Genomic DNA, 25,650 nt, shown 5'->3' with positions numbered 1-25,650 from the left:
CTATAGTTATTAAGTGGTGGAGACAGGATGTGAACTCAGTCTGAGTTCAGAGGTATCTTCTCATAATCTATATGGACTGACCCTCTAAGTAGTTAGGTATGCTTAAATACAGGCTTTACTGAGAAGACCATGAGTTTCAACTGAGAGAAATCTTGGTTTATATCTGAGCTCTGACATGTTATATGTACCTCAGTTTATGTTTTTATTTGTTTTTATTTGAGAGACAGAGTCACAGATGGACCCAGAGTCCTTGTTTGCTGGTTCACTCCGCAGATGCCCACAACTACCAGGACTAGGCCAGGCCAAACCCAGGAGCCAGGAATTCCAACCAGATACTCTGCTTAGGAGGCAGGAACCCAAGAACTTGTGCCATCATTTGCTGCCTCCCAGGAGTATTAGCAGGAAGCTGGGTCCTAAGTGAACAGTACCCTAGACATGAATCAGCAGATTGATGATCTCCCTCTGTCTATCCTTCCCTTTCTCTATGTCACTCTGCCTTTGAAATAGATAACTGTTAAAAAAAAAAAAGTTTAGACTGTATCTGCATTTGGTAAGGAATCAGCTAAACCTTTTTTTAAAGATTCATTTTATTTATTTGAAAGGCAGAGTTAGAGAAAGAGGGAGAGACAGGCAAGAGAGAGAGAGAGGGGAATCTTCCCTCAACCACTGGGGCTGGGCCAGGCCCTACCCAGGAGCCTGGAATTCCATCTGGGTCTCCCACGTTAGTGACAAGGGCCCAAGTACTTCAGTCATTTTCTCTTGCCTTTCCAGGGAAGCAGGGAGCTGTGTGGGAAGTGGAGCAGCCAGGACAACTGGTACCCACATGGAATGCCTGTGTTGCAGGTGGTAACTTAACCCCCTGTGCTCAAATGCCAGCCCCATGGAATCAGCTAAACTTTACGAAAAGGAAAGAAATGTGGTCAGACCTACACTTTGTTGAGACTTATGCTATATGGAGGTTAAATTAGAATAGACAGTCTGAAGCCTGTCCCCAACAGATGGGAGACAGTGACGTAAGACTTGTTTGAATAAGGATGATTATTAGTGTAATTCATATTTTACATAGTATAAGATCATTGTATATATAAACTTTTTTAAAAAGATTTATTTATTTATTTGAAAGTCAGAGTTACACACAGAGAGAGAGAGAGAGGTCTTCCATCTGATGGTTCACTCCCCAATTGCCTGCAAGAGCCAGAGCTGCGCTGATCTGAACCCAGGAGCCAGGAGCTTCTTCTGGGTCTCCCACATGGGTGCCAGGGCCCAAGGACTTGGGCCATCTTCCACTGCTTTCCCAGGCCATAGCAGAGAGCTGGATCAGAACTGGAACAGCTGGGACTAGAACCAGTGCCCATATGGGATGCTGGCGCTTCAGGCCAGGGCGTTAACCCACTGTGCCACAGCGCCGGCCCCAATAATACAGTATTATTAACCATAGCCATCACTCTATATACTATGTCCTCATTTATGAAGGTATTTCAAAAAGTTAGTGGCAAGGGTAAGTATTTAAACTAGTGGTTAAGACACCCATATCCCACATCTCAGGACCTGGGTTTGTTACCTGGCTCTGGTTCCTCACTCCAACTTTGTGCTAATACAGACCCTGGCAGGCAGCGTTTGATGGCTCAAGTGATTGGATTCCTGTTACTCATGCGGGAGACCTGGCTTCAGTACCTGGCTCATGGTTTTAGCTTTACCAAGTCCCAGCTGTGACAGGCATTTGAGAAGTGAGCTGGCAGATGGAAGGTCTCAAAAATAAACTTATCTTTTCATTTCTTTCCCCCATGAACTTTCTGAAGTACTCTCATCATCTCCAGTTCACCTCTTATAAGATCACTTGTATGACATTGAGATGCCACCCAGATACTCTGGTCATCTTGAGATGCTTTACTTAATTTCATCTGCCAAGTCCCTTTTCCAAATAAGATAACATTTATAGCTTTCAGGAATTAGGGCCTAGTATCTTTAGGGGCCACTATGCAGCTTATGGATTCTTCAATCTTCAAGCATATTTCAGTGTGCTAGGATATAGAGATGGTAAAAATATGTAGAATATATGATTCTGGGGGGTGGGCATTGTGGTGCAGTGAGTGAAGACACCATTGCTTGGGAAACCTGCATTTCACATCTGAGCACCTGGAATTGAGTCTCAACTCCACTTTTCTTCTTCTATTTTTTTTTAAAGATTTATTTATTTATTTGAAAGGCAGAGTTTAGAGAGAGAGGGGAGAGACAAATCTTCTACCCACCAATTCACTCCCCAAATGACCCCAATACCCGGAGCTGGGCTAGTCTGAAGTCAGAAACCCAGAGCTTCTTCCAGGTCTCCCACATGGTTAGCAGGGGCCCAAGTACTTGGGCCATCTTTGGCTGCTTTCCCAGACACATAAACAGGGAGGTGGATTGAAAGTGGAGCAGCTGGGGCTCCAACCAGGGCCCATATGGGATGCCAGCATTGCAGGCAGTGGCAGCAGCTTTACCCACTGTCACACCAGCCCCTCCACCCCCCAGCTCCACTTTCAGTTCCAGCATCCAGCTAATATACACCCTGGGAGTCAGCAGATAATGGCTGAAGTCTTTGGATCCCTTGCCCTGGGCGATCTGGATGGAATTTCAGGCTCCTGGCTTCAGCCTACCTGTTGTGGGCATTTGGGAAGAGAACCAGAAGAAAAAAGAGCTTTCTCTTCCTCCACAACCCCCCTTCCCATTGATCTGCTTTTCAAATTAATGACAGGGGTGGGCACTGTGGTGAAGTAGGTTAAACCTCTGCCTGCAGTGCCAGCATCCCATATGGACTGTGGCTCAAGTCCTGGCTGTTCCACTTCCAATCCAGCTCCCTGATAATGGCCTGGGAAGGCAGTGGAAGATGGCCCAAGTGCTTAAGCCCCTGCACCCACACGGGAGACCTGGAAGAAGCTCCTGACTCCTAGCTTTGGCCTGGCCCAGCTCCAGCTGTTGCGCCCATTTGGGGAGTACACCAGTGGATGGAAGGTCTTTCTCTCTGTCTCCTGCTCTCTGTAACTCTGCCTCTCAAATAAATAAATAAATCTGAAAAAAAGAAAAAAAGAGTATAGATTCTGAGATCCTGTAAAATTGTAAACTCAACTTGCATTTTATTTCGGTTTATCATGAAATCAGACTTTAGATTTTCAGAAATCCTGTCTCTGCCACTAAATGAAGTTTTGATTGGGGGCAGTTATAGAAGCTCTCTGATTCTGGCCGGCGCCGCTGCTCACTAGGCTAATCCTCCACCTTGCAGCGCCGGCACACCAGGTTCTAGTCCTGGTCGGGGCACCAGATTCTGTCCCGGTTGCCCCTCTTCCAGGCCAGCTCTCTGCTGTGGCCAGGGAGGGCAGTGGAGGATGGCCCAAGTGCTTGGGTCCTGCACCCCATGGGAGACCAGGAGAAGCACCTGGCTTCTGCCATCGGATCAGCGCGGTGTGCCGGCTGCGCGCCGGCCGTGGCGGCCATTGGAGGGTGAACCAACAGCAAAGGAAGACCTTTCTCTCTGTCTCTTTCTCTCTCACTGTCCACTCTGCCTGTTAAAAAAAAAAAAAAAAAAAAGCTCTCTGATTCTCTGCCTGGATCTTGGGCTGTGAATTTAGGCCTTAGGTTCATTCTCTTCTTTTTCCAAGTTTTCGAGTTAGAAGTCATCAGTGAACAAGAGTATTATACTCCTATTTCTGATAAAATGTCTGTGACAGCAGCTATTTGATCACTTAAAGCCTTATTTTGACTGTGAGTCTCTGCAGGTTAAAATTTAAGTAACTTCTATCTTTACAGCATGAACTACAGGTGTCTCCTTTACCACTGGTCTCTTCAGAAAATTGATCACAGATTCCTAACATTTTGATTCTGTTACCCTGGATCTACATTTGGTACCAATGACTATGTTAGTCAGGGTTCAGCCATTGAAACAGAAATTTATAATAGGGATAAGACTTTTCACAATTGTAGGAGAAGCTGGGGAAGTAAAGATCAAAAAAGGTGTTGGAGGGTAACTGAGAAGTCATTAAGCAGTGCTCCTGAAGCACTGGTGTGGTTAGGTAAGTCAGAGCTTCCAAAGGAATCTAAGAAGCCGGGCATGTCCTGCTGCAGAATAGGACCATGAAAGTGAGCTGGTGGGAAAGTTATGGACAGCTGTCACCTCTGCATAGTCATCTTTCTGTTTCCCACTCAGGAGTCAGGTGTGGGGCATGGGCCCACTGTTGCCAGGAGGGTTAGCAGCTGGGAAAAAGAGCTGCTGTACAACAAGGAAGAGGGAGGACAAAGGAACTTAGCAGCATCTCTGTTTCTGTGTCGCCACATTTAACCCTGAGAGCCTTCAGAGTCAGGCTCGTGCTTTGCTTCCGTCTTTCAAATCTTATGTAGTTTTTGTGTATCCAGTAGTAACCCGGGGTAATGCAGAGAGGATGTGAAGAAATATTTGAGTACTGTTGATTTTATTTGTATGTAGAAATGGAAATTCTGCAGTCTGTGAAAGAACAAGTTAAAAATTGACAGTTATAACGTACGTACAGGTGATATAGTCTTACATAAATAGACACGTAACACTTGACGACGAAAGGAAAGGAGAAACAATGAAAAGTTGTTTAACTTAGAATTGATTGATTTGCGCTTGCCAGTGTTAGTGAGCAAGAGTTTGCTTTTCCCAAGCATTTATGAGAGAACTAATTTACTGGAGGTTATATCTGTTCTAGAATTGAGATTCATGTGTGAATTACTTTTTACTCATTTCTTTCACTTACATAAAGAGTAAGATTTTTGGATTTCCCACATGATTGTTATAGATTTCAAGTATAGCATACTATTACTTTTGCTTTTTTTTTTTTTTTCTGAATACCGAATCTAATTCTGAAGTGTCAGAAATACAGTCAGTTGTTATGAAATTTTTTTTATCATTATTTAACATAGTTACAGGTTTTAATTTAAAGTTGTGGCATCATGGAAGATAATGGACGGAATATTGGAACTGAGCTGAGCATTTCTGTATGTATTTACTTTTTCTATTCATTGACTTGGAAAACAACTTTACAAAGGATTTTTAATAGCACTGGTTGTTTTTGAGTACTTTTTGAATTTATATTTGTATAACACTTATAATTTGTGTGTTTTAATACATAGTCCGTCATGTCATTAACCTCTAGTAGACTACAGTAAGGGAGTATATTTCAGAAATAATATTTAGAAAATGTAATACAGCTTACTAAAAGTTGTAACTTCAAAATTTAGCCTTTTGTTTTTACAGTAGAAGAAACTTGATCTGCAGAATGTCTTAGGTGTTTATTGTCTTTAACAATATATGTCAACTTTATTACAGTTTTATAACATTTACTAGACATTTAGTTTTTTAAGACTTTTAATGACTAGAGGCAAATCAGCAAAATACAGATATTATTAGTAGAGTGGTAAACTTCATTCACAGATACAAAGATTATACAGACTATATTGGTAAGTGCCTAGAAGTAAGTTCATAGCAATATTGATTTTTAGCTTTATCTACAAAGATCTATCTTTGAAAAGAGAATAGAAATTATTAGTATATAGTGTTTTGGAACTTATTGCATATCGGTAACTTAATGATAGATATGAACAACTAATCTTTCAATATAATTTGGGGGTGTTGGTAGTAGTAGTGTACATCAATGGTGGATGTACATTATGTAGAGCATATTTTTAAAAACATTTAAAGCAACATAGAATTGTCTGACAAAGCTTTGTAAAACAGTGGGAGAACCACTTTAATGAAAATGAAAAATTTAATTAGCATACCAATTATGTTTAAATGAAGCTTCTGGAATGTTTGAAAACCATTTTTACTTAAGATGATTAATTACTGAGAATGTCTTTGAACTTTTGTACAAATTCAAAAGTAAATTGTAACTACCCTAGCATCTGGACTCATTAAATCCAAATGAATGGGGCTTAGGTAAATGAAATTTTGTTGTATGTTTTCCCGAAAAAGTGAGAAGAGATGTAAAAATAATAAAACTCAGCTTTGCAAATATCAGACTTCTCCAACAATAAAGCAAAAAGTAGTGATTAGTAAGCAAGTGCAAGATCTAAAAGGGTGAGGCAGACAATTGACACATCTGTAAAGACACCACTTGGGACATCCATATCCCACATCGGAAGGCCTGGTTTGAGTCCTGACTCCACTTCTAATTCTAACTTCCTTCTAATGTGAACCCTACGAGGCAGCAGGTGATGGCTCAAGTAGTTGATCTTTGCCACCTATGTGGGAGACCCAGACTTAGCTCTGGACTCCTGACTTCTACTTAGCTGAACCATGTTTGTTGTGGGCGTTTATGGAGTAAACCTGCAGATGAAAGACTTCTGTCTGTCTCTTTTTCTCTATGATTCAAAATGATCCGTTATGGTGACTAACCATAGAAATATTCTTTGCAAATAGGACTATAAAAAATTTTTTTAAAAGGCTAATTTGTCTTTTATTGTTTGAAAGGCAGGAGGAGAGAGAGAGAGAGAGAGAGAAAGATGTGCCCTAGTTCACTCTCCAAATGCCTTTGGCAGGGCTTAGACCAGGAGCCCAAAACTCAGTCCAGGTGTCCCACATGGCTGGCAGAGCCCCAGGTAATTGAGCTATCACCCTGTTTCCCAGGGTGGACACTAGAAGGAAACTGGATTGGAAGTGGAGGTGGTACTCAATCTTGGGTGTTAGGATATAGGATGTGTGTGTCCAGATGGTGGCTAAAGTTACTGTATGGCCACAATGCCTGACCCAAGGCTTTTAAAAATTTTTATTATTTTTAAAATATATATTTATTTTCATCTGTTAAAGAGAAAAAGGGAGAGAATGGGAACAAATCTTCCATCCTTTAGTTCACTCCCCAAATTATTTTAACAGCCAGGCGGGGCCAGGCCAAAGCCAAGAGCCTGGAACTCCACCCAGGTCTCATAGATAGTAGGGGCCAAAGCACTTGAGCCATCTTCAAAGTGCTTGCTTCCCAGGATGCATTAGCAGGAAGCTGGATTAGAAGCGGAGCATACAGGACTATAATTTGCACTCCAGTATGAGATGTTGGTATTCCAAGTGGCAGCTTTATGTGCTATGCCACAATACTACTCTAAGACTTATTTTAAAAAGACATTTTTATTCATTTATTTCTGGGACTGACAGAAAGAGAGAATATTCCCATCTGCTGGTTTACCCTCCAAATCCCTGCAATGACTGGGCCAGACCCAAATTGGAAGCTGGAAACTCAATTTAGGTCTCCCACATAGGCCATTGAGCCATTACCACTGCTTCCCAAATCTGACCAACAGAAAACTGAGTCAGTAGCTACAGCCAGGCATTGAACCTAGGTACTCCAGTATGAAACCCTGGCATCTTAGCTGATATCTTAACTTGTGAGCCTAAATCCCTGCCCTAAAATTAAATTTCCGACATGAAATTTTTAAGTTTGTTTTCAGTTATAATGGAATAATACTGTAGACTTTCAAACAAAGAAATAATTTTACAAGTTGTATAAATGGAACATACTCTTTGTTTTGGTCAATTTTGTGTTTAATGATTTGCTGTTTATTTATGGGTTATATCAAGTGAATTTTATATTTTTAATCCATATTGTATTCTAAAACCAAACTCTATATAATAATGTTACAAATACTAGTAATATCTTTATAATTTTCATTTTGAGTTTATTCTGCCACTAGGCAGAATAGTAAATTAAATTGCAATTCTTTTTCTTTTTTAAAGATTTATATTTGAAACCTCACAGTAGCTAGGGCTGGAATTGGCCAAAGCCAAGAGCCAAGTATGCCATCCGAGTCTCCCATGTGGGTAGCAGGGACTCAAGTACTTGAGCCATCTTCTGCTGGCTCCTAGGCACATTAACAGGAAGCTAGATCCAAGGTGGAGTGGGCAATCTAATGTGTGCTGAAGGAGCAGCCCAACCTGCTGTACTGCAATGCCTGCATTCTTCCACCCCTCAAAAACATGCATTATAAGAGACCAAGAACTGTAAAATATAGTTTTTTAGAATTTTATTTATTGGAGAGGCAGCGAAGCACATACCACACACACACACACGGAAAGAGAGAGGGACAGCGTGTTCCCATCCACTGATTCACTGCCCTAACCCAAATGCTCACGGTGGCTGGGTCTACGTGAACTGAAGCCAGGCACCGTACAGGTCTCCCACATGGGTAGCAGGAGTCCAGTTATTTGAGCCATCACTACTGCTTCCCAGTGTGTGCATTAGCAAGAAGCTGCAGTCAGAAGCAGAACAAGAAATTGAACCCGGGGGCTGTGAAATGAGGCATGGATATCTTAATTATTCTGCTCAGTGCCTGTTCCCCAAAATTATATTGTTATTACTGTATATACCCTGGCTTAGAAACTGACTTTTAAATTTTCATTTGAGAAGAAGTCAGAGCATTGCTGTTAAAACAGGTATTATGGGCTTGGTTGTTCAGAATAAACAAAAGACTTCCTTGAACAGATTTGAAATCATTGTTTGACATTTTCCAGAAGAGTTAGATGCCAAATATGGGTTGCTGGCAACTTACTTTCCTTCCACGTAGAGATAAAGACACCAGGATATCCTGGAATTTCACAGTAGAATGTGGTATGAGTCAGAGAACCTGATATTTAACTATATGAGCTGATTTCCACTGAACTTGACCACATCATTTAACTTCTCTTCACTATTTTCTTCATTTTTTTACAAAAAGATTTATTTATTTTAAAAGAGTTAGAAGGAGAGACAGAGATATTCCATCTGCTGATTCACTCCCCAGTTGCCCACATCTAGCACTGGGCCAGGCTGAAGCTAGAGCCAGGAGCTTCACTGGAGTTTCCCACGTGGGTGACAGAGGACCAAACACTTGGGCCATCTTCTGTTTTTCCAAAGCCATTAGCAGGGAGCTGGATTGGAAGTGGAGCAACCGGGATTCATTCGGTGCCCATTTGAGATGCTGGCATTGCGGGGGGTCGGGGGAGGTGACTTTACTGCTATACCACAATGCTAGCCCTCCTGCTTCTCTGTTTTTTAAAGTGAATAGTTTATATGAGGTGATTCTAAAGTTCTTATTTTTAAAAAGATATATTTTTATTTATTTGAAAGATGAGATGACAGGAGGGAGAGGAGATAGGGAAGAAGGAGAATGAGGGGGAGAGAGAGAGAGAGAGAAAGAGAAAGAAATCCTTTGTCAGCTGGGTTCACTCTCCAGTTGGCTACAAAGGCTGGGACTGGTCCAGGCTGAATCCACGAGCCAAGAATTCCATCTGGGTCTCCCACATGGGTGGCAGAGGCCCAAGTATTTAAGCCATCATCTGCTGTTTTCTCAAGCATATTAGTAGGAAGTCATATCAGAAGTGGAACAGCTGGGACTCAAACCATTGCTCCAATAAGGGGTGCTGTAGGATGCCATGGCTTAACTTGCTGCACCACAACGCCAACCCCCTGAAGCATCTTATACATCTAAAATACTGTAATTTTATTTCACATTAGTAATCTTTTAATAATATAGATTTATAAAAGTAAGGTAGATAGTAGATAAAAAAGTAATCTATGTTTTCTTTCCTCTAAGCTTGATGCTTTATGTGTAACAATCAGATGTATTACTCATTTTTTGTCTTTGAAATTAAAATGAAGGCCTACGCTGCAGCTCACTAGGCTAATCCTCCGCCTGCGGCGCTGGCACCCCAGGTTCTAGTCCCAGTTGTGGCACCAGATTCTGTCCCAGTTGTTCCTCTTCCAGTCCAGCCCTCTGCTGTGGCCCGGGAAGGCAACGGAGGATGGCCCAAGTGCTTTGGCCCTGTACCCGCATGGGAGACCAGGAGGAAGCACCTGGCTTCTGGCTTCAGATCAGCGCAGTGTGCCGGCCGTAGTGGCCATTTAGGGGGTGAACCAACAGAAGGAAGACCTTTCTCTCTGTCTCTCTCTCACTGTCTTTGTCACTTTCTCTCACTGTCTAACTCTGCCTTTTCAAAAAAAAAAAAAAAAAAAAAAAAGAAAGAAAAGAAAAGAAATACTTAGAATGATTTTTTCCTTTATGTATACATTATATGTATATATAGTTAATAATGAATATGCCTGTCCCTCTCTCACTCTATTTCAGATTAATTAATTAATTAAAAAAAATGTATCCCAGGGGTGGTGGTTTGACTGGTGTTTGAGCTGCTGATTGGGATTCCCACATTATATATTAGAGTAAGTGGGTGCAAATACCAGCTCTGCTCCCAATTCTAGCTTTCTGCTAATGTGCAGTATGGGAGGCATTAGGGTCTCTGCTACCTGCAGGGATTGAGTTCTTGGCTCTTGGCTTTGGCGTGATCCAGCCTCAGCCATTGTGGGCGTTTGGAGAATGGCCCAGTGTATGGGAGCTCTTTGTCTACTAAAACACAGAAAGAGAGAGAACGTGCTCTTTTCTACTGATTCACTCACCAAATGTATGCAAGAAGTCATAAAATGGAAACTCAACTCAATTGTCAGGGGCCCAACTACTTGAGCCATTATTATTTGCTGCCTCTAGGTTGCACAGTAGTAGGAAGTGGGGTGGAGCTTGGGCTCAAACCCAGGCACTCTAATATGTGAGATGTGATCATCTTAGCTGCTAGGCTAAATACCCATCCCATGCCCCATCCCTTCAATGCTTTCGTAGTAGGCTAAGCCTCTGCTGCAATACCGACATCCCATATGGGTGTTGGTTCTAGTCCTGGCTGCTCCTCTTCCAATCCAGCTCTCTGCTATGGCTTGGAAAAGCATTAGAAGATGGCCCAAGTGCTTGGCCCTTGCACCAGCATGGGAGACCTGGAGGAAGCTCCTTGCTCCTGGCTTCGGATTGGCATAGCTCTGGCCCTTGCGGCCATCTGGAGAGTAAACCAGTGGAAGGACCTTTCTCTCTGTCTCTTCCTCTCGTTGTCTGTAACTCTAACTCTCAAATAAATAAATAAAATCTTAAAATAAATAAATACATCTTTTAAAAAGATGTATTTATTTGAAATGCAGTGTGTGTGGGGTGTGTGTGTGTGTTTGTGTTTGTGTAGAGGGGACGCATGCAGATAGAGATAGAGAGGGGGCTGGCACTTTGTACTGTGGGTTAAGCCACAACTTGCCTCATAGATATCCCATATGGGCACTGGTTTGAGTCCTGGTTGCTCCACTACCAATCCAGCTCCCTGCTAATGTGCCTGGGATGGCAACGGAGGATGGCCCAAGTCCTTAGGCCCCTGGACCCATGTAGGAGACCCAGAAGAAGCTCCTGGTTCCTGGCTTTGGCCTGGCCAAGCCCTGCTCCTTGTGGCCATTTGGGGCATAAACCAATGGATGGAAGACTCTCTGTCTCTGTCTCTTTTTCTTTCTCTTTCTATCCTTCTCTCTTTCTGTCTCTCCTTCTCTCTCTCTGTAACTCTGACTTTTAAATGCATAAATAAATCTTTGAGGGGAAAAAAGAAGAAATAAAGACAGAGCTTCTATCTGCTGGTTCATTTGCCAAATGACTCAAAAGCCAGGACTGGGCCAGGCTGAAGCCAGGAGCCAGAAACTTCATCCGGGTGTCTGACATGGGCAGCAGGAACCAAGTATTGGGGCCATCATCTGCTGCCTTCCCTGTTTAAGTGCACAGAGGAACTGTGATACATAAAACAGTACCATGATAGGAGATGTGGGTGCCCCAATTCATGTTTTAACCTACTGCACCATGACACCTGCCGTTCATGCCTTATTAAAATGAGTTATTTGTAAGCTGCTGATTTTGAGGGGAAATTATCTTCATAAATTTCATCATTCATACAACCTGGCTTCACCATCAATTTGATATTCTTTCTTTAGCTTTAGTAGAATTCATGCTGTTCTGGTAGGGCCTCTTTTTCCACAAACTTTTAAAATTAGCCTCCATATTATATGCCGTTATAAAACTTAGGAGTTAGAGGGGGAAAAAAAGGATCATATACTATAACCAAAGATTAGTTATAGGACTCTGAAGAGATACATTATATATATATATATATATATATATATATATATATATATATAATTTGACTGATAGAGTGAGAGAGAGAGACAGAGAGAAAGGTCTTCCTGCCGCTGGTTCACCCCTCAGATGGCTGCTACGGCCAGCGCTGCACCGATCTGAAGCCAGGAGCCAGGTGCTTCCTCCTGGTCTCCCATGCTGGTGCAGGGGCCCAAGAACTTGGGCCCTCCTCTGCTGCCTTCCTGGGCCACAGCAGGGAGCAGGACTGGAAGAGGAACAACCGGGACTAGACCCTGGCTCCCATATGGGATACCGGTGCCACAGGCAGAGGATTAACCAAGTGAGCCATGACGCCGGCCCCTCTTAAAGAGATACAGTATAAAGAGGGCTGATATTAAAAAAATTTGAGGTGAAAGATGGAGTCATGGAAAAGATAGAGTTGGAGTGATGAACAGAGTAACACAACCACCTTGGCATTAATCCAAAAAATCAGAGCCAGAACCAAAGCTATAAGGAAAGCCTGCTGAGAAATATTCTTAGTATGTTTTCAATCAATAATTTAAAAAGGGGGAAGCGCTGTGGATCACTTGGTTAATCCTCCACCTAAGGCGCCGGCATCCCATGTGGGCACTGAGTTCTAGTTCCAGTTGCTCCTCTTCCGGTCCTGCTCTCTGCTGTGGCCTGGGAGGGCAGTGGAGGATGGCCCAAGTGCTTAGGTCCCTGCACCGGCATGGGAGACCAGGAAGAAGCACCTGGCTCCTGGCTTCGGGTCGGCGCAGCACCGGCCATAGCAGCCATTTGGGGAGTGAGCCAATGGAAGGAAGACCTTTCTCTTTGTCTCTCTCACTGTCTGTAAACTCTACCTGTCAAATAAAAAAAAATGAACTTGGAGTTGTAATATATATATAATAAAATATACCCATCTTAAATTTATAATTGTTTTCTGATAAGTGAATGTAATTGTACAGCCACCACATAGAATATTTCAACCACCACCAAAATACTTTACTTTCCCTTTGTAGTCGACCTTCAACCCCAGCCCTTGGCTGTAGTCAATCATAAGTTTGCATGTCAGTATAGTTTTTTTAATAATTTAATATAAAAAGAATTATATAGTTCATACTGTTTTGTTTGATTTTCGTTCAGTATGTTTTTAACATTTTGTTCCTTTTCATTGTTGAATGGTATTCCATTGGATGGATATGTCGGTAATTCACTTATGAGTGGGATTTGGGTAATTTCATTTTTTTTTTTTTTTTGAAAATCAATCATTTATTAGAACCAATACAAGAGTATCAAAAGAGGGAAAAGAGGAGGGTGGAAGAGGGGGAGAGAAAGAGGACTGCATCCGAAGTCAGTTCTGGAAACATATAAATGCCTACTTTTAAACATTTACATTTTAAAGACAAACATACACATAGATCACTTATCCTTTAAAAAATAAAACAAAAGCAAACTTGTTTGGCTGAAATAAAAGCAAAAAACACAACTGAAACTCCCCCAAAAACCAAACTTTTTTTTTTTCCATTTCCTTTGAGAAACCTGGTACAGAGTGAGCATTGGCTATTACATTAAGTCCTTCCTTGTAGAAAAATCCATGTCTTCCATGTTTATGGGAGTTAATGACACTGTTCAGATCTTTTATATTTTTAATGATTTTTTGGTATATTTTTGATTGTTTATTGAGAATAGAGGGTTAAAAATCTCTAGGATTTTGTTTACCTGTTTTCACTTTGGTTCTGTTTTGCTTTATGTGTCTTGAGGCTACATCATTAAGTATGTATAATATATAGAATGGTTATATGTACTTAATGTATTATCTTTTTATCATTGTGAAATACCATTCTTTGATTCTAGAAATAAAATCTACTTTGCATGATATTAATATATGAGTCCCTCCCATTTTTTCATGGTTCTTTTTCTTTTTTTAAAAAAAAATTATTTATTTATTTGAAAATCAAGAGTTACATAGACAGAGAAGGAGAGGCAGAGAGAGAGAGAGGAGATGTCTTTCATCTGCTGGTTTATTCCCCAGTTGGCCACAATGGCCGGAGCTGTGCCGATCCGAAGCCAGGAACCAGGTGCTTCTTCTGGGCCGCCCACGTGGGTACAGGGGCCCATGGACTTGGGCCATCTTCTGTTGCTTTCTCAGACCATAGCAGAGAACTGGATCAGAAGTGGAGCAGCCAGGTCTCAAACCCATGCCCATGTAGGGTGCCAGTACTGCAGGCGTAGGGTTAAAACGCTACGCCACAACGCCAGCCCCGGTTAATTTTCTAATAATATGTCTTTTCCATCCTTTTACTTTTTAACTCAATTGTGTCTTCATATTTAAAGTGAGTCTCTTGGAGTAATACTGAATTACTTCAGTGAAAAGGTAGGGACTTTATAGCTATTGTCTCTGGGGTAACTTGGAGGAAGAGTACATGAGAACTCCTGTACTATTTTTTTCTACTTTTATGTGAGTCTAAACTCATTTCAAGAGTATTCATAATTGTTGTAGCATTTTCATGTTGGATTCTCTGAAATTCTTGCTGACCTCTCTTGGCTGTTCCAAAAGCCATCTTTGCATTGTTCTTCAGTCCAACTGACTGCCACCTTTGCTCCAGGCCCTCTAAGCATATGGACTGTGGTAGATTTATCCTCAGAGTCCCTAACTCTTGCTTTCTTTTGAGTCCATTGCATTGGAGCACCAGCATGCCCCCCCCCCATGTTAAGTGCAGCTGTGGACATGGGCTAATAAGGATATTAAAGAAGGAGGAAGTTGTGGAGAAATGCCCCTGCTATTGGCAACACTACTGAGGAAAATAGGTAGCTGAAGGCTGGCAATGAGGTAGACAAAGAAGAAGAAGGTGGGGAGGAGAATGGAGAGGAAGATGCTGAGGGCATATGGGCAGCTGGAGATGAAGAAGATGACAGGTTGACTGTAAGAAGCAGGAGACTAGTACGGATGTCTTGAGAGCAAAAAAGGAAAAGTTAAAAAAATAAATAACCTGCAGTGACCTAGTCATCCTTTACTTCCTATCTTAGAGTCTAATTCTGGTCACTTTCTGGAGTGGGTTAAGTGGCTAAGTAATTCCTTGGATTGCTTGTTTCCCAAACCAGAGTGCCTGGGTTAAGTCCAGGCTATTCCACTTCCCATCAAGCCACCTGCTGATGTGCAACCTGAGAGGCAGCCAGCTCTGGCGGTTACATACATCTGGGAGTGAACTGGTATATGGAAGATCTCTGTTTCTGCCTTTCGAATAAAATGAAAATTAAAAAAAATTAAAGGAAAATGTCACTTTGAAGCAGAAAGTCCTGCCTGTCCACTGCCAGCAGCACCACCTATAGGCAGCATGCACTCTTCAACATTTTTTTTTTTTTACTTTGAAGAGAAATGATATTTTAATTCTTCCATTGTAAAAGAAAATTATAGCACTGATAATTTCCTTTATGGAGAATAACAATGATCCAAATTCATGAATTAAGGAACCATTTCAGGAATTGTTGGAAGGTGAGCTATTCTGTAGTAACTATGCTTCAGTTGCTGTGCAGTACGCCCAGACACAATCCATTTCAACTTCTGAACATTCGGTTTTGAACACTTGTTTGATGAATACTCAATTAAGCACTTTGATACAAGCTCTTGCCAGAAGGTCAAATCTCTGCTATTTATCTTGGAATGTTTCTGAAGACATTCTATTCCTTCTGTTAACTCCACACACTGCTGTGCTTGGATCTCCAATGCAGTGATAGACAAAGCCAACACAGAAGGCTTTGCTTTAGAAAATATGATCCTGCAGTGACATGCCTTAAGTTGAGCTTCCAGTCTTTCAAAATTAACGTTATTTCTCCTTTCAAATGGCAAGTTCTCTTGAATGAGTGAATAATAGAGTTGCAGAAACTGAAAGGCAGTAGTAGCTTTGACTTTCCAACACACCTTCTCCAATACAATCTTTTCCATTCTCATCAAGTCTGAAACCGTGAACCTATACTGACTTATCCGGATCAAGTCAGTTGCCAGTGGCACATTCCTTTCCTCTTCTATTGATTTTACAGCCGAATAAAAACAGCTCAGACCAACACATCCAAGGTGCTTGGGCTGTACCTTCATTTTAGACAGGAATCTGTCCAGTAAATTCACAGCTAGAGAAAATGTCTCCGTGTCAAAGCCAAAAAACTGAGTGAGACTAAGAAGATCTTTCACTTCGAAGTCCCTCAGCCGTGCAGTCATTCTGAGGCCATTATCGTGTGCAGACTCAATTAGTCTCAAGCCGCAGACCTTTGGCTGACATCTAGACTCCTGCTCCAACAAAGTGTTCAGCTGGTGTAGCAGTTTCTGAGAGCCAGTTGTTGTCAGTACTTCTATCATCTTGATGGCGGCTGCAGCTCCTCAGTGGTAACCTCCCTCCCCGGGCCTGCTCTCACCTCACCCCCACGATATCAGATTCCAGCTGTCTACGAGACACGGGTGAGAGGGGAGAGGCCCGGGGAGGGGGAGCCATCCTGGGTGGAGGTCTTTGCAGCGCCGCCCAGACTACACTGCCCTCCGGAGGGTCAGCTTGGAGCCGAAGGCCACTCTTCAACATTTAACCACAACCACAAAGTGAATTTGCAACGGGGGGAGGAACAAAAGACTCAAAACTTCCAAATCTGTGATGTTTTTCTAAAAAGTACTTTTTTTTTTTTTTTTTTTTGACAGGCAGAGTGGACAGTGAGAGAGAGAGACAGAGAGAAAGGTCTTCCTTTGCCGTTGGTTCACCCTCCAATGGCCGCCGCGGCCAGCGCGCTGCAGCCGGCATACCGCGTTGATCCGATGGCAGGAGCCAGGTGCTTCTCCTGGTTTCCCATGGGGTGCAGGGCCCAAGCACTTGGGCCATCCTCCACTGCACTCCCTGGCCACAGCAGAGAGCTGGCCTGGAAGAGGGGCAACCGGGACAGAATCCGGCGCCCTGACCGGGACTAGAACCTGGTGTGCCGGCGCCACAAGGCGGAGGATTAGCCTAATGAGCCGCGGCGCCGGCCTAAAAAGTACTTTTAAATGGCAAAATTTGAAACTTTACATTTTATATATTTGTATATATTATTAGAGCTCAACCATTTTTGATAATCTTGAATAACCAAACCAGCTTTCTGAACATCTTTGTCCTACTTCTGATCGTACATGTGGCGTGACCATTTTTTTTATAATCTTAAGAGAAAAAGAAGGAAAAAATTAATGAAAAATCTTATTTTGAGCATTACAGTAACTTTTTTTGTGTATATTCTTAGTATACTATAAAAGGTTGGTTTATATCAAATGATTAAGAAGGTAAAAGATTAAAGACTTTTCCCCTCTCCTGTTTTTGTCTGTGAATTTGATGTTTACTTTTCTATTTATTGGCCTTATTGGTTTATGTGTGGAACATTTCTGCCCAACAATAAGCCGGAATTAAAAATCTTGTCTGATAATTCCAACATCTGTCTCATCTCTGTGCTATTTTCTGTTGATTGTTTTACTCATTCAAAATGAAATTTTTCCTGGATTTTGATATGGTAGGTATACTCATTTTAGACTGTATCTAGTATATTTTGTGTATAATATTAAGAGACTCTGGCTCCTACTTAAATCTATATCAGTAGATAATTACCAGGGTAGGAATAAAGATACTGTCTTTTTGCTGTCATTCACCTTGTGAATGGCAGGAATCGTCAATAGGGCTCCACCTTGTAGTCTTTCCTTGGTGGAATTAGGAAGGGCCACTACATCTTTCTCATTAATATGGAGTGGCAATAACAAGGTTCTTTCCCACAGTATATAGTTGAAAGGGTTTGGTCCTATAGGACTGCTATCTTAATCCTTTGGTTAGAGAGAATGGGTTTTTCTTGAGTTTTTGTTGTTATTTTTCACTGATTAGCAGTTCTAAGCTGATGTACCACTCAGGGTGGAATACATGGTCTTCAGAAAGTTCATGGAAATGCATATTATAAAATAAAACTATGCATAGATTACAAAAATGTTTTTACACCAAGGTGAACTTAGCTTTTAATTCCATTTTCTATGAACTTTTTGAAGTACCCTTTTTATATGTAGCAAAAAATCTCCAACAAATTCATTGCTGGATTATCCCTCAAGACCTGAGGTCTCAAACCAGTTTACCTTATTTTCTTCATGTTTAAGTCTTCTGGTAGTTGCTTTTTTGTCTTTGGTCCAAGGTTTTTGGTTGTAATTAGCAGGAAGGATAGGGTGGCATGCACTTAATATATTATGTCTGGAATAGAAATCTTGTTTTTTAATGTATTAGTTTCTATATTTTATGATTTTATTTATTTGCCCTGTTTTTTTTTTTTTTTCTTTCAGGCAAATGAAAATAAAACAATGTCTGCCAACCTGAAATACCTTTCCTTGGGAATTTTGGTCTTTCAGACTACTAGCTTGGTTCTAACTATGCGTTATTCTAGGACTTTAAAAGAGGAGGGACCACGTTATCTATCTTCCACAGCAGTGGTTATTGCTGAACTTTTGAAGATAATGGCCTGTATTTTATTAGTTTACAAAGACAACAGTAAGTATCTGAGTTTTGTTTTGAGTCAATAAAATTTGTGTAATTTACACATATGTAAATACATATTGGAAGTACACATTTGAACTTTTTTTAAAAAAAATATGTATTTATTTATTTGAAAGGCAGAGGTACAGAGAGAGAAAAGGAAGCAGAGATCTTCCATTCACTGGTTTATTCCCTAAATGGCCAGAAGAGCTGGGCTGGGCCAGGCCAGGACCAAGTCAGGAGCCAGGATCTTCGTCCCATCTCCCATATGGGTGGCAAGGGCCCAAGTACTTGGGGCATCTTCTGGTGCTTTTACAGGCACATGATCATGGAGGTGGATCAGAAGTACAACAGCCAAACTGGCATCCATGTGGAATTCCAGAGTTGCAGGCCATGACTTACCTCACTGCATCCTGGGAGCAGCCCCCGCATTTAAACTCTTATAGTAGCTAACTCTCTAGTATAGAGAACATTTCAATATTTTTTAGTTTTATTAAGACAGCTTATCTAACAGTAAAGGCATTTTATTCTAATCTATATCATGATTCATGACTTCCGATTGCTATAAATATCAGTAACTTGGATTTATAGTATAATAACTTGAAAATAAAAGTAATCCTAGTTCTGTGACACTTAGGTTGCTAGAGGAGTCAATAATTTTTTACTAAATCGAGAGCTTTTAATTTTTTTGATTAGTAGAGCAGTGACTAATCCAATTTTAAAAATAATTTTATTTAAATATAATTCACGCTGGCGCTGCGGCTCACTAGGCTAATCCTCCGCCTAGCGGCACCGGCACACCGGGTCCTAGTCCCGGTCGGGGCGCCGGATTCTGTCCTGGTTGCCCCTCTTCCAGGCCAGCTCTCTGCTGTGGCCAGGGAGGGCAGTGGAGGATGGCCCAAGTGCTTGGGCCCTGCACCCCATGGGAGACCAGGAGAAGCACCTGGCTCCTGCCTTTGGATCAGCGCGGTGCGCCAGCCACATCGTGTCGGCCACGGCGGCCATTGGAGGGTGAACCAACGGCAAAGGAAGACCTTTCTCTCTGTCTCTCTCTCTCACTGTCCACTCTGCCTGTAAAATAAATAAATAAATAAATAAATAAATAAATAAAATATAATTCACAACCATACAATACATGTACTTAAAGTCTACAATTCAGTGATATTTGGTGTATTCCATTATTCATTTTTTTTATTTATTTGTTCGGAAGTCAGAGTATCACAGATACACAGAGAAAGAAGGAGAGGCAGAGGGAGGTCTTCCGTCGTCCACTGGTTCATTCCCCAGTTGGCTACAACGGCTAGAGCTGCGCTGATCCGAAGCCAGGCGCAGGGAGCTTCTTCCAGGTCTCCCATGAGGATGCAGGAACCCAAGGACTTGGGCCATCTTCTTACTGCTTTCCCAGGACATAGCAGAGAGCTGGATTGGAAGTGGAGCAGCTAGAACTCGAACCAGCACCCATATGGGATGCGGGTGCTGCAGGCTGCGGCTTTACCTGCTACGCCACAGTGCCGGCCCCCTCCATTATTCATTTTTTTAAGTTGTGATAAAATATATATAACATAAGATTTGTCATTTTATCAATTTTTAGTGTATAACTAATTGGCCATTAGTTAAATCCACAGTGTTGTATAATCATTACTGCTATTTCCAAAGCTCTTTCATAATCTCTAACCTAAACTGTAATTATTAAATAACTTCCCATTCTTATGTCTAGCCCTTATAACTCTAATTTACTTTCTGCCTTTGTTTTTTTTAAGATTTTATTTATTTATTTGAGGGGCAGAGTTACAGAGAGGGAGAGTCAGAGAGAGCTATCTTCCATCCACTGGTACACTCCCCAAATGGCTGCAATGGCTGGAGCTGAGCCCATCTAAAGCCAGTAGCCAGGGGTTCCTCCTGGTCTCCCAAGCTGATGCAGGGGCCCAAGCACTTGGGCCATCTTCCACTGCTTTCCCAGGCCTTTAGCAGAGAGCTGGATCAGAAAAGGAGCATCTGGAACATGAACTGGCAAACATATGGGATGCCAGCACCTCAGGCAGAGGCTTAGCCCACTATGCCACAGCACCAGCCCCTACTTTCTGTCTTTTTAATTTATCTACTCTAGGTATTTCATGTGGTACTTTTCCTTTTATGTTCAACTCAGAATATTGTTTTCTACATTTATCCATGTTATAACATGTTTCATAAAAACTTGTTTGTCGGCCTGTGCTGCAGCTCACTTGGTTAATCCTCCTCCTGCGGCGCCAGCACCCTGGTTCTAGTCCCGGTTGGGGTGCTGGATTTTGTCCCAGTTGCTCCTCTTCCAGTCTGGCTCTCTGCTGTGGCTGGGGAAGGCAGTGGAGGATGGCCCAAGTGCTTGGGCCCTGTACCCGCGTGGGAGACCAGGAGGAAGCACCTGGCTCCTGGCTTCAGATCGGTGCAACGTGCCTGCCGTAGTGGCCATTTGTGGGGTGAACCAACAGAAGGAGGACCTTTCTCTCTGTCCCTTTCACTCTCACTCTAACTCTGCCTGTCCAAAACAAACAAACAAACAAACAAACTTGTTTGTATGGCAGAATAACATGAGTATTTCAAAAGCTGTAGAATGTGAAATTAAAAGGTAAGTTTCTGGTAGGTATTTGGCTTAGTAATTATGGTGCCACTTGTCCTGGCTCTGCTGCTAATTCAGCTTCCTGCTAATGTACACTCTAGGAAGCAGCAGGTGATGGCTCAAGTAAGTTAGGCTCCTTGCCATATATCTGGGAGACCTGGATTGTACTCCTAGCTCTCAGTTTTAGCTAGCCCAGCCCCGGTCATTGCAATTGTTTAGAGAGTGAACCAGCAGATGAGAACTCTCTTCAGTGTGCATGCCTTTCTCTCCCCTCCCCCGCCTTTCAAATAAATTAATAAACAAATGATTTTTTAAAGTTTATTTTGTCCATTTTTCCTTGAAAATTTTTGAGGTACTCTTATATTCCATTGTATGACTATACAATTTTGTTTAATTATTCAAATGTTAATGGACACTTGGATTAATTTTGCCTTTTGGCTATTGTAAATAATGTTGGCATTAGCAATGAATAATGCTGCATTAGATGAACAGATATCTGTCCCAGTCTTGCTTTCATTTCTTACATATTTAGGAGTAGAATTTCTGGGGCATGTTGGAATTCTGTAAGTTTTTAAACAACTGTTAAACTTCTCCACAGGAATTGTACTATTTTATATTTGCACCAGCAGTGATGTATAAGGGTTTTAATTTTTTCATATCTTCTCCAATATTTATTTTCCTTCTTTTAAAAAAACTAATATATATATATTTATTTATTTTTGTAAGGATGGACTTGATGAACTTCATTAAAAAATTAGTCTTTTGAGGACTACAAATTACAAAGTAAAATATTTATTTATTTGAAAGATTTCTCACCCGCTGGTTTACTCCCCAAATGTCTACAACAGTTCACGCCAGGAACTCAGTCTAGGTCTCCCACATACGTGGCAGGATCTCAAAACTTGAGCCATCACCTGCTGTGCATTGACAGGAAGTTTTTTTCAGGAGCCAGAACTGGGAAGAGAACATAGACACTTGATTTTGGGATGTGGGCATCCTAACTGGCATCTTAAACACTAGGCCAAATTCCTGCCCCTATATTTCCTTCTGAACTATATCTGACATGGATTGCTAGTAGATTGGATATGTGAAGACCAGGAAAAAGGAGGAATGCAATTTAAGGAATGATTCTTAGGTCTATAGATTAAATTATAGGGTGAATGGGTACTATAATGGATGATGTGTGGAAGATGGATTTGGGCAAAATTTGTGGCATTTTATGGTGCCATGTTTGAGATGCCTACAAAGCATTCAGACTGAGATATCAGGCAGTACAGTATATAAAAATGGATCTCAAGGATTTGTGAGCTTATATATTGCTTTAAAGTAAGAAATAGATGAGATAGAAACTAGAGGAGAAGGCTCAAGACTGATCTCCATAGCATTCCCAATATGTAGAGGTCTGATAAAAAGAGGAATCAGTAAGACTGTGAAGGTGTCATCAGCAAGACAAAATGGAAACCATGAAAATAAATAAGAAAGCTGAGAAAGTAGTGATGTTGCTGCAGGGGTAGGAAATCAGTTTCTGCCAAGGTCCACGTGGATATTTATAACATCATTCACAGACCGTACAAAATCATTAACTTAAAAACTAGCCTTATGTAGATTATTGAATTTTGAGTCCCGCCTGTGGTTGCCTTTGCAGGCCTAAATCAAATGATTTCAGAGCTTTTATATGGTCTATGGTCCAGGTATTTCCCAACTGGAGATGAACAGAGGTATCTGCTGCATTTAACATTGTGGAGCTAAACATGTTTTTAGTGTGAATAGTTGCATTGTGAAGAGATATGATAAGGACAACTTTCAGTGAACTGAAGCATGATTAGTCTCAATGCCCAAAAATAAATTTCAGGGGCAGGTGCTATGGTGTAGTGGGTAAAGCTGCCACCTGCAGTGCCAGCATCCCATATGGGTGCTAGTTTGAGTCCCAGCTGCTCCACTTCCGATCCAGCTCTCTGGTATGGCCTGGGAAAGAGGTAAAAGATGGCCTAAGTCCTTGGGACCCTACACCCACATGGGAGACCCCGAAGAAGCTCCCAGCTCCTGGCTTCGGATCGGCACAGCTTCGGCCGTTGTGGCCATTTGGGGAGTGAACCAATGGAAGGAAGACCTTTCTGTCTGTCTTTCCCTCTCACTGTCTGTAACTCTACCTCTCAAATAAATAAAATCTTTAAAAAAAAATAAATGAAAGACAAAACTTTATGACTTGGTGATGTGAATGATTATAAACAAGATATAAAATGCACAAATAAGTCATAAAGGAAAACAGATAATTTAGGCTACATTAAGACCTAAAATATCTGTGTATCAAACCAAGTAAGAAGACAGTGTTTATATCACATCTATCCACTAATTATACCTGGAATTACAAAGAACTCTTACAACTCATGAAGAGAAAGACAACAACTAAATAGAAAACAGAGGCAAAGGCAAAGGACATAAAAGTTTAGCAGTACCAGGAATTGGCAGGAATGTGGAACAAAACCTTCCCCAAAGTACTGGTGAAAAAAAATTATGATAGTGTTCATTACTTATAGTTTAATTTTAAAATGAAAAAGCAAATATTTAAAATTATTTTCTAGTAAAACTAAGAAAAAATCAGTAACTTTTAGTTAACCATTTTTGACTTCTTTGGGGATAAGGAGAGGATGGTATCAGGTGGCAATCTTTTAAGTTTTCTTCATTTCAAAATACACCTTAATTAGTTTTCATGTTTTACATTGGGAGGGAAAATCATCTACAAGACGCCGCAGTTGGTATAGTGGTAAGATTCCTTAGAATTTCTTCTTTTTGGTGGGGTCTATGAATCTTTTAAAGTTCCTTGGAGATGTTTTTGTGATGAATACTATAGTTTGGTTAGCTGATTCCAATATATTTCTCCCTTTTTTGTCTAATGTGGAAGGAATGGAAAGATTCAATTTCCTACCTCCCTTGCAGAAAGCAGTGACCATATAACACAGTCCTGATCAGTGGGAATCAAAAAGATACCTGCTAGACTATTGTTTCCTCTTCTTCCTTCTTGCTGCCTGACACAAGAACCACCATCACTTGGTGACCTTGTTGAACTTATCATGTGGAATACACACAGAGTAGAGAGAAAAAGAAGTATGTGTGCATGCACACACATGGATCCCTGAGCTGCTGTGTAAACTTTAAGACCTGGATACATGCTATTTGAGAGAAACCGCTATGGGACTTAGGCCAGTGTTGAGTTTTCTGTTTGCAGCCAAACCCACTCCCTAACCGACTGAATCTTCTTTTTATGATTAAAGTCTCCACAATTGTTAATTGGCATGAATGATAAATAGGATGTACAAAATATACATTTTATAATGTTACGACATAAAGTAAGAATACTTGGCAAGCAAGTTAGTACTTTGAGCTTTTGATTATCAAATATGTGATATTGATTATCATAAATATACCCACACAAGAGTACTTCACAAACTTTGTGGAAAATGGAATTAAAAAGATAAGTTTGCTTTGGTGCAAAACAGTTTTGATATTTATGCATAGTTTTTTCATAATTGCATTTTCCATGAACTTTTAAAAATCCCTTATATGTATGGATTCAAATTTTTTTGCACTAAAATAAGCTTATCTTTAATTCCTTTTTCTATTAACTTTTTGAAATAACCACATATGTGATCAATTTGATTATATATCTGAAAGAAAGTGTAAGAACAATGCTCCCTTATAATATCTGACATTTGAGAAATTAGCATCAAAAAAGTATATTGTGGACCTAAAAATACCTTGACATACTGCTCAATTTCTTTTGAGCAAACAGGCCCTGAAAGAAGGGGTGTGTAACATACTCAGAATTCCCTAATTACTGATTGTTTTTTCCATTTCACATGTTTTTTCTAGAATGTAGTCTAAGAGCACTGAACCGAGTACTACACGATGAGATTCTTAATAAACCCATGGAAACACTTAAACTTGCTATTCCATCAGGGATATATACTCTTCAGAATAATTTACTCTATGTGGCTCTGTCAAATCTAGATGCAGCTACTTATCAGGTACTTAAAATATATTTCTAATAGTATATTTAAGAAAGAAACAAACAAGCATTAATAATATTGCTATTTTCTTTTTCAGGTCACATATCAGTTGAAAATTCTTACAACAGCATTATTTTCTGTGTCTATGCTTAGTAAAAAATTAGGTGTGTACCAGTGGCTTTCCCTATTAATTTTGATGACAGGAGTTGCTTTTGTTCAGGTAACTTTCAAGATAAGTATACCTTTCATTTTTATCACAGTTTCAAAACCATATTTATTTTGCCTCAAGAGTATGTATTATTTGTTGAAGAAAGTAAATGCTTATTTCTTACAACTAACATTTTTTGAGGACTTCCTCTGTACAATATACAACATTGGAACTGTAAGTGATCCCAAAGAAAGAATTAAAAATAAAGTATCTTTCCTAAATAATGAATGATCTAGTTGTAGAAATGAGACACTGCATATCAAACGAAGATAGTTTTTACTGGGCTGGTGGACCATTTGAGATTATTAGCCACTCACTTCTTATGGTCTGTTAATTCGCTGATAACCATTATTTTTTGGTTCTCTTCTCTTTCTAATGATTCCTTATTGACTT

General features: G+C 40.8%; 1 protein-coding gene and 1 pseudogene across 3 annotated transcripts in view; one reads left to right on the top strand and one right to left on the bottom strand.

The window, feature by feature from the left end:
* Window positions 1–25,650, top strand: part of SLC35A3 (solute carrier family 35 member A3) — a 73,131-nt gene that overhangs the window by 6,614 nt on the left and 40,867 nt on the right. For all 3 annotated transcript variants that reach the window (XM_008264828.4, XM_002715839.5, XM_070077990.1), the window contains 3 exons: window positions 18,260–18,464; window positions 24,913–25,067; window positions 25,147–25,269. In XM_008264828.4, coding sequence (XP_008263050.1) covers window positions 18,278–18,464; window positions 24,913–25,067; window positions 25,147–25,269 — 465 coding nt within the window. In that variant the 5' untranslated portion in view covers window positions 18,260–18,277. The remainder of the gene's footprint in view (window positions 1–18,259; window positions 18,465–24,912; window positions 25,068–25,146; window positions 25,270–25,650) is intronic.
* On the bottom strand, window positions 15,322–16,387 carry LOC100348496 (cyclin-G1 pseudogene; annotated as a pseudogene).

This window comes from Oryctolagus cuniculus, chromosome 7 (assembly GCF_964237555.1).
Source record: "Oryctolagus cuniculus chromosome 7, mOryCun1.1, whole genome shotgun sequence".
Lineage (NCBI taxonomy): Eukaryota > Metazoa > Chordata > Mammalia > Lagomorpha > Leporidae > Oryctolagus > Oryctolagus cuniculus.
Note: the sequence above shows the minus strand (reverse complement) of the source record. Positions and strands in the feature narration are given on the sequence as shown.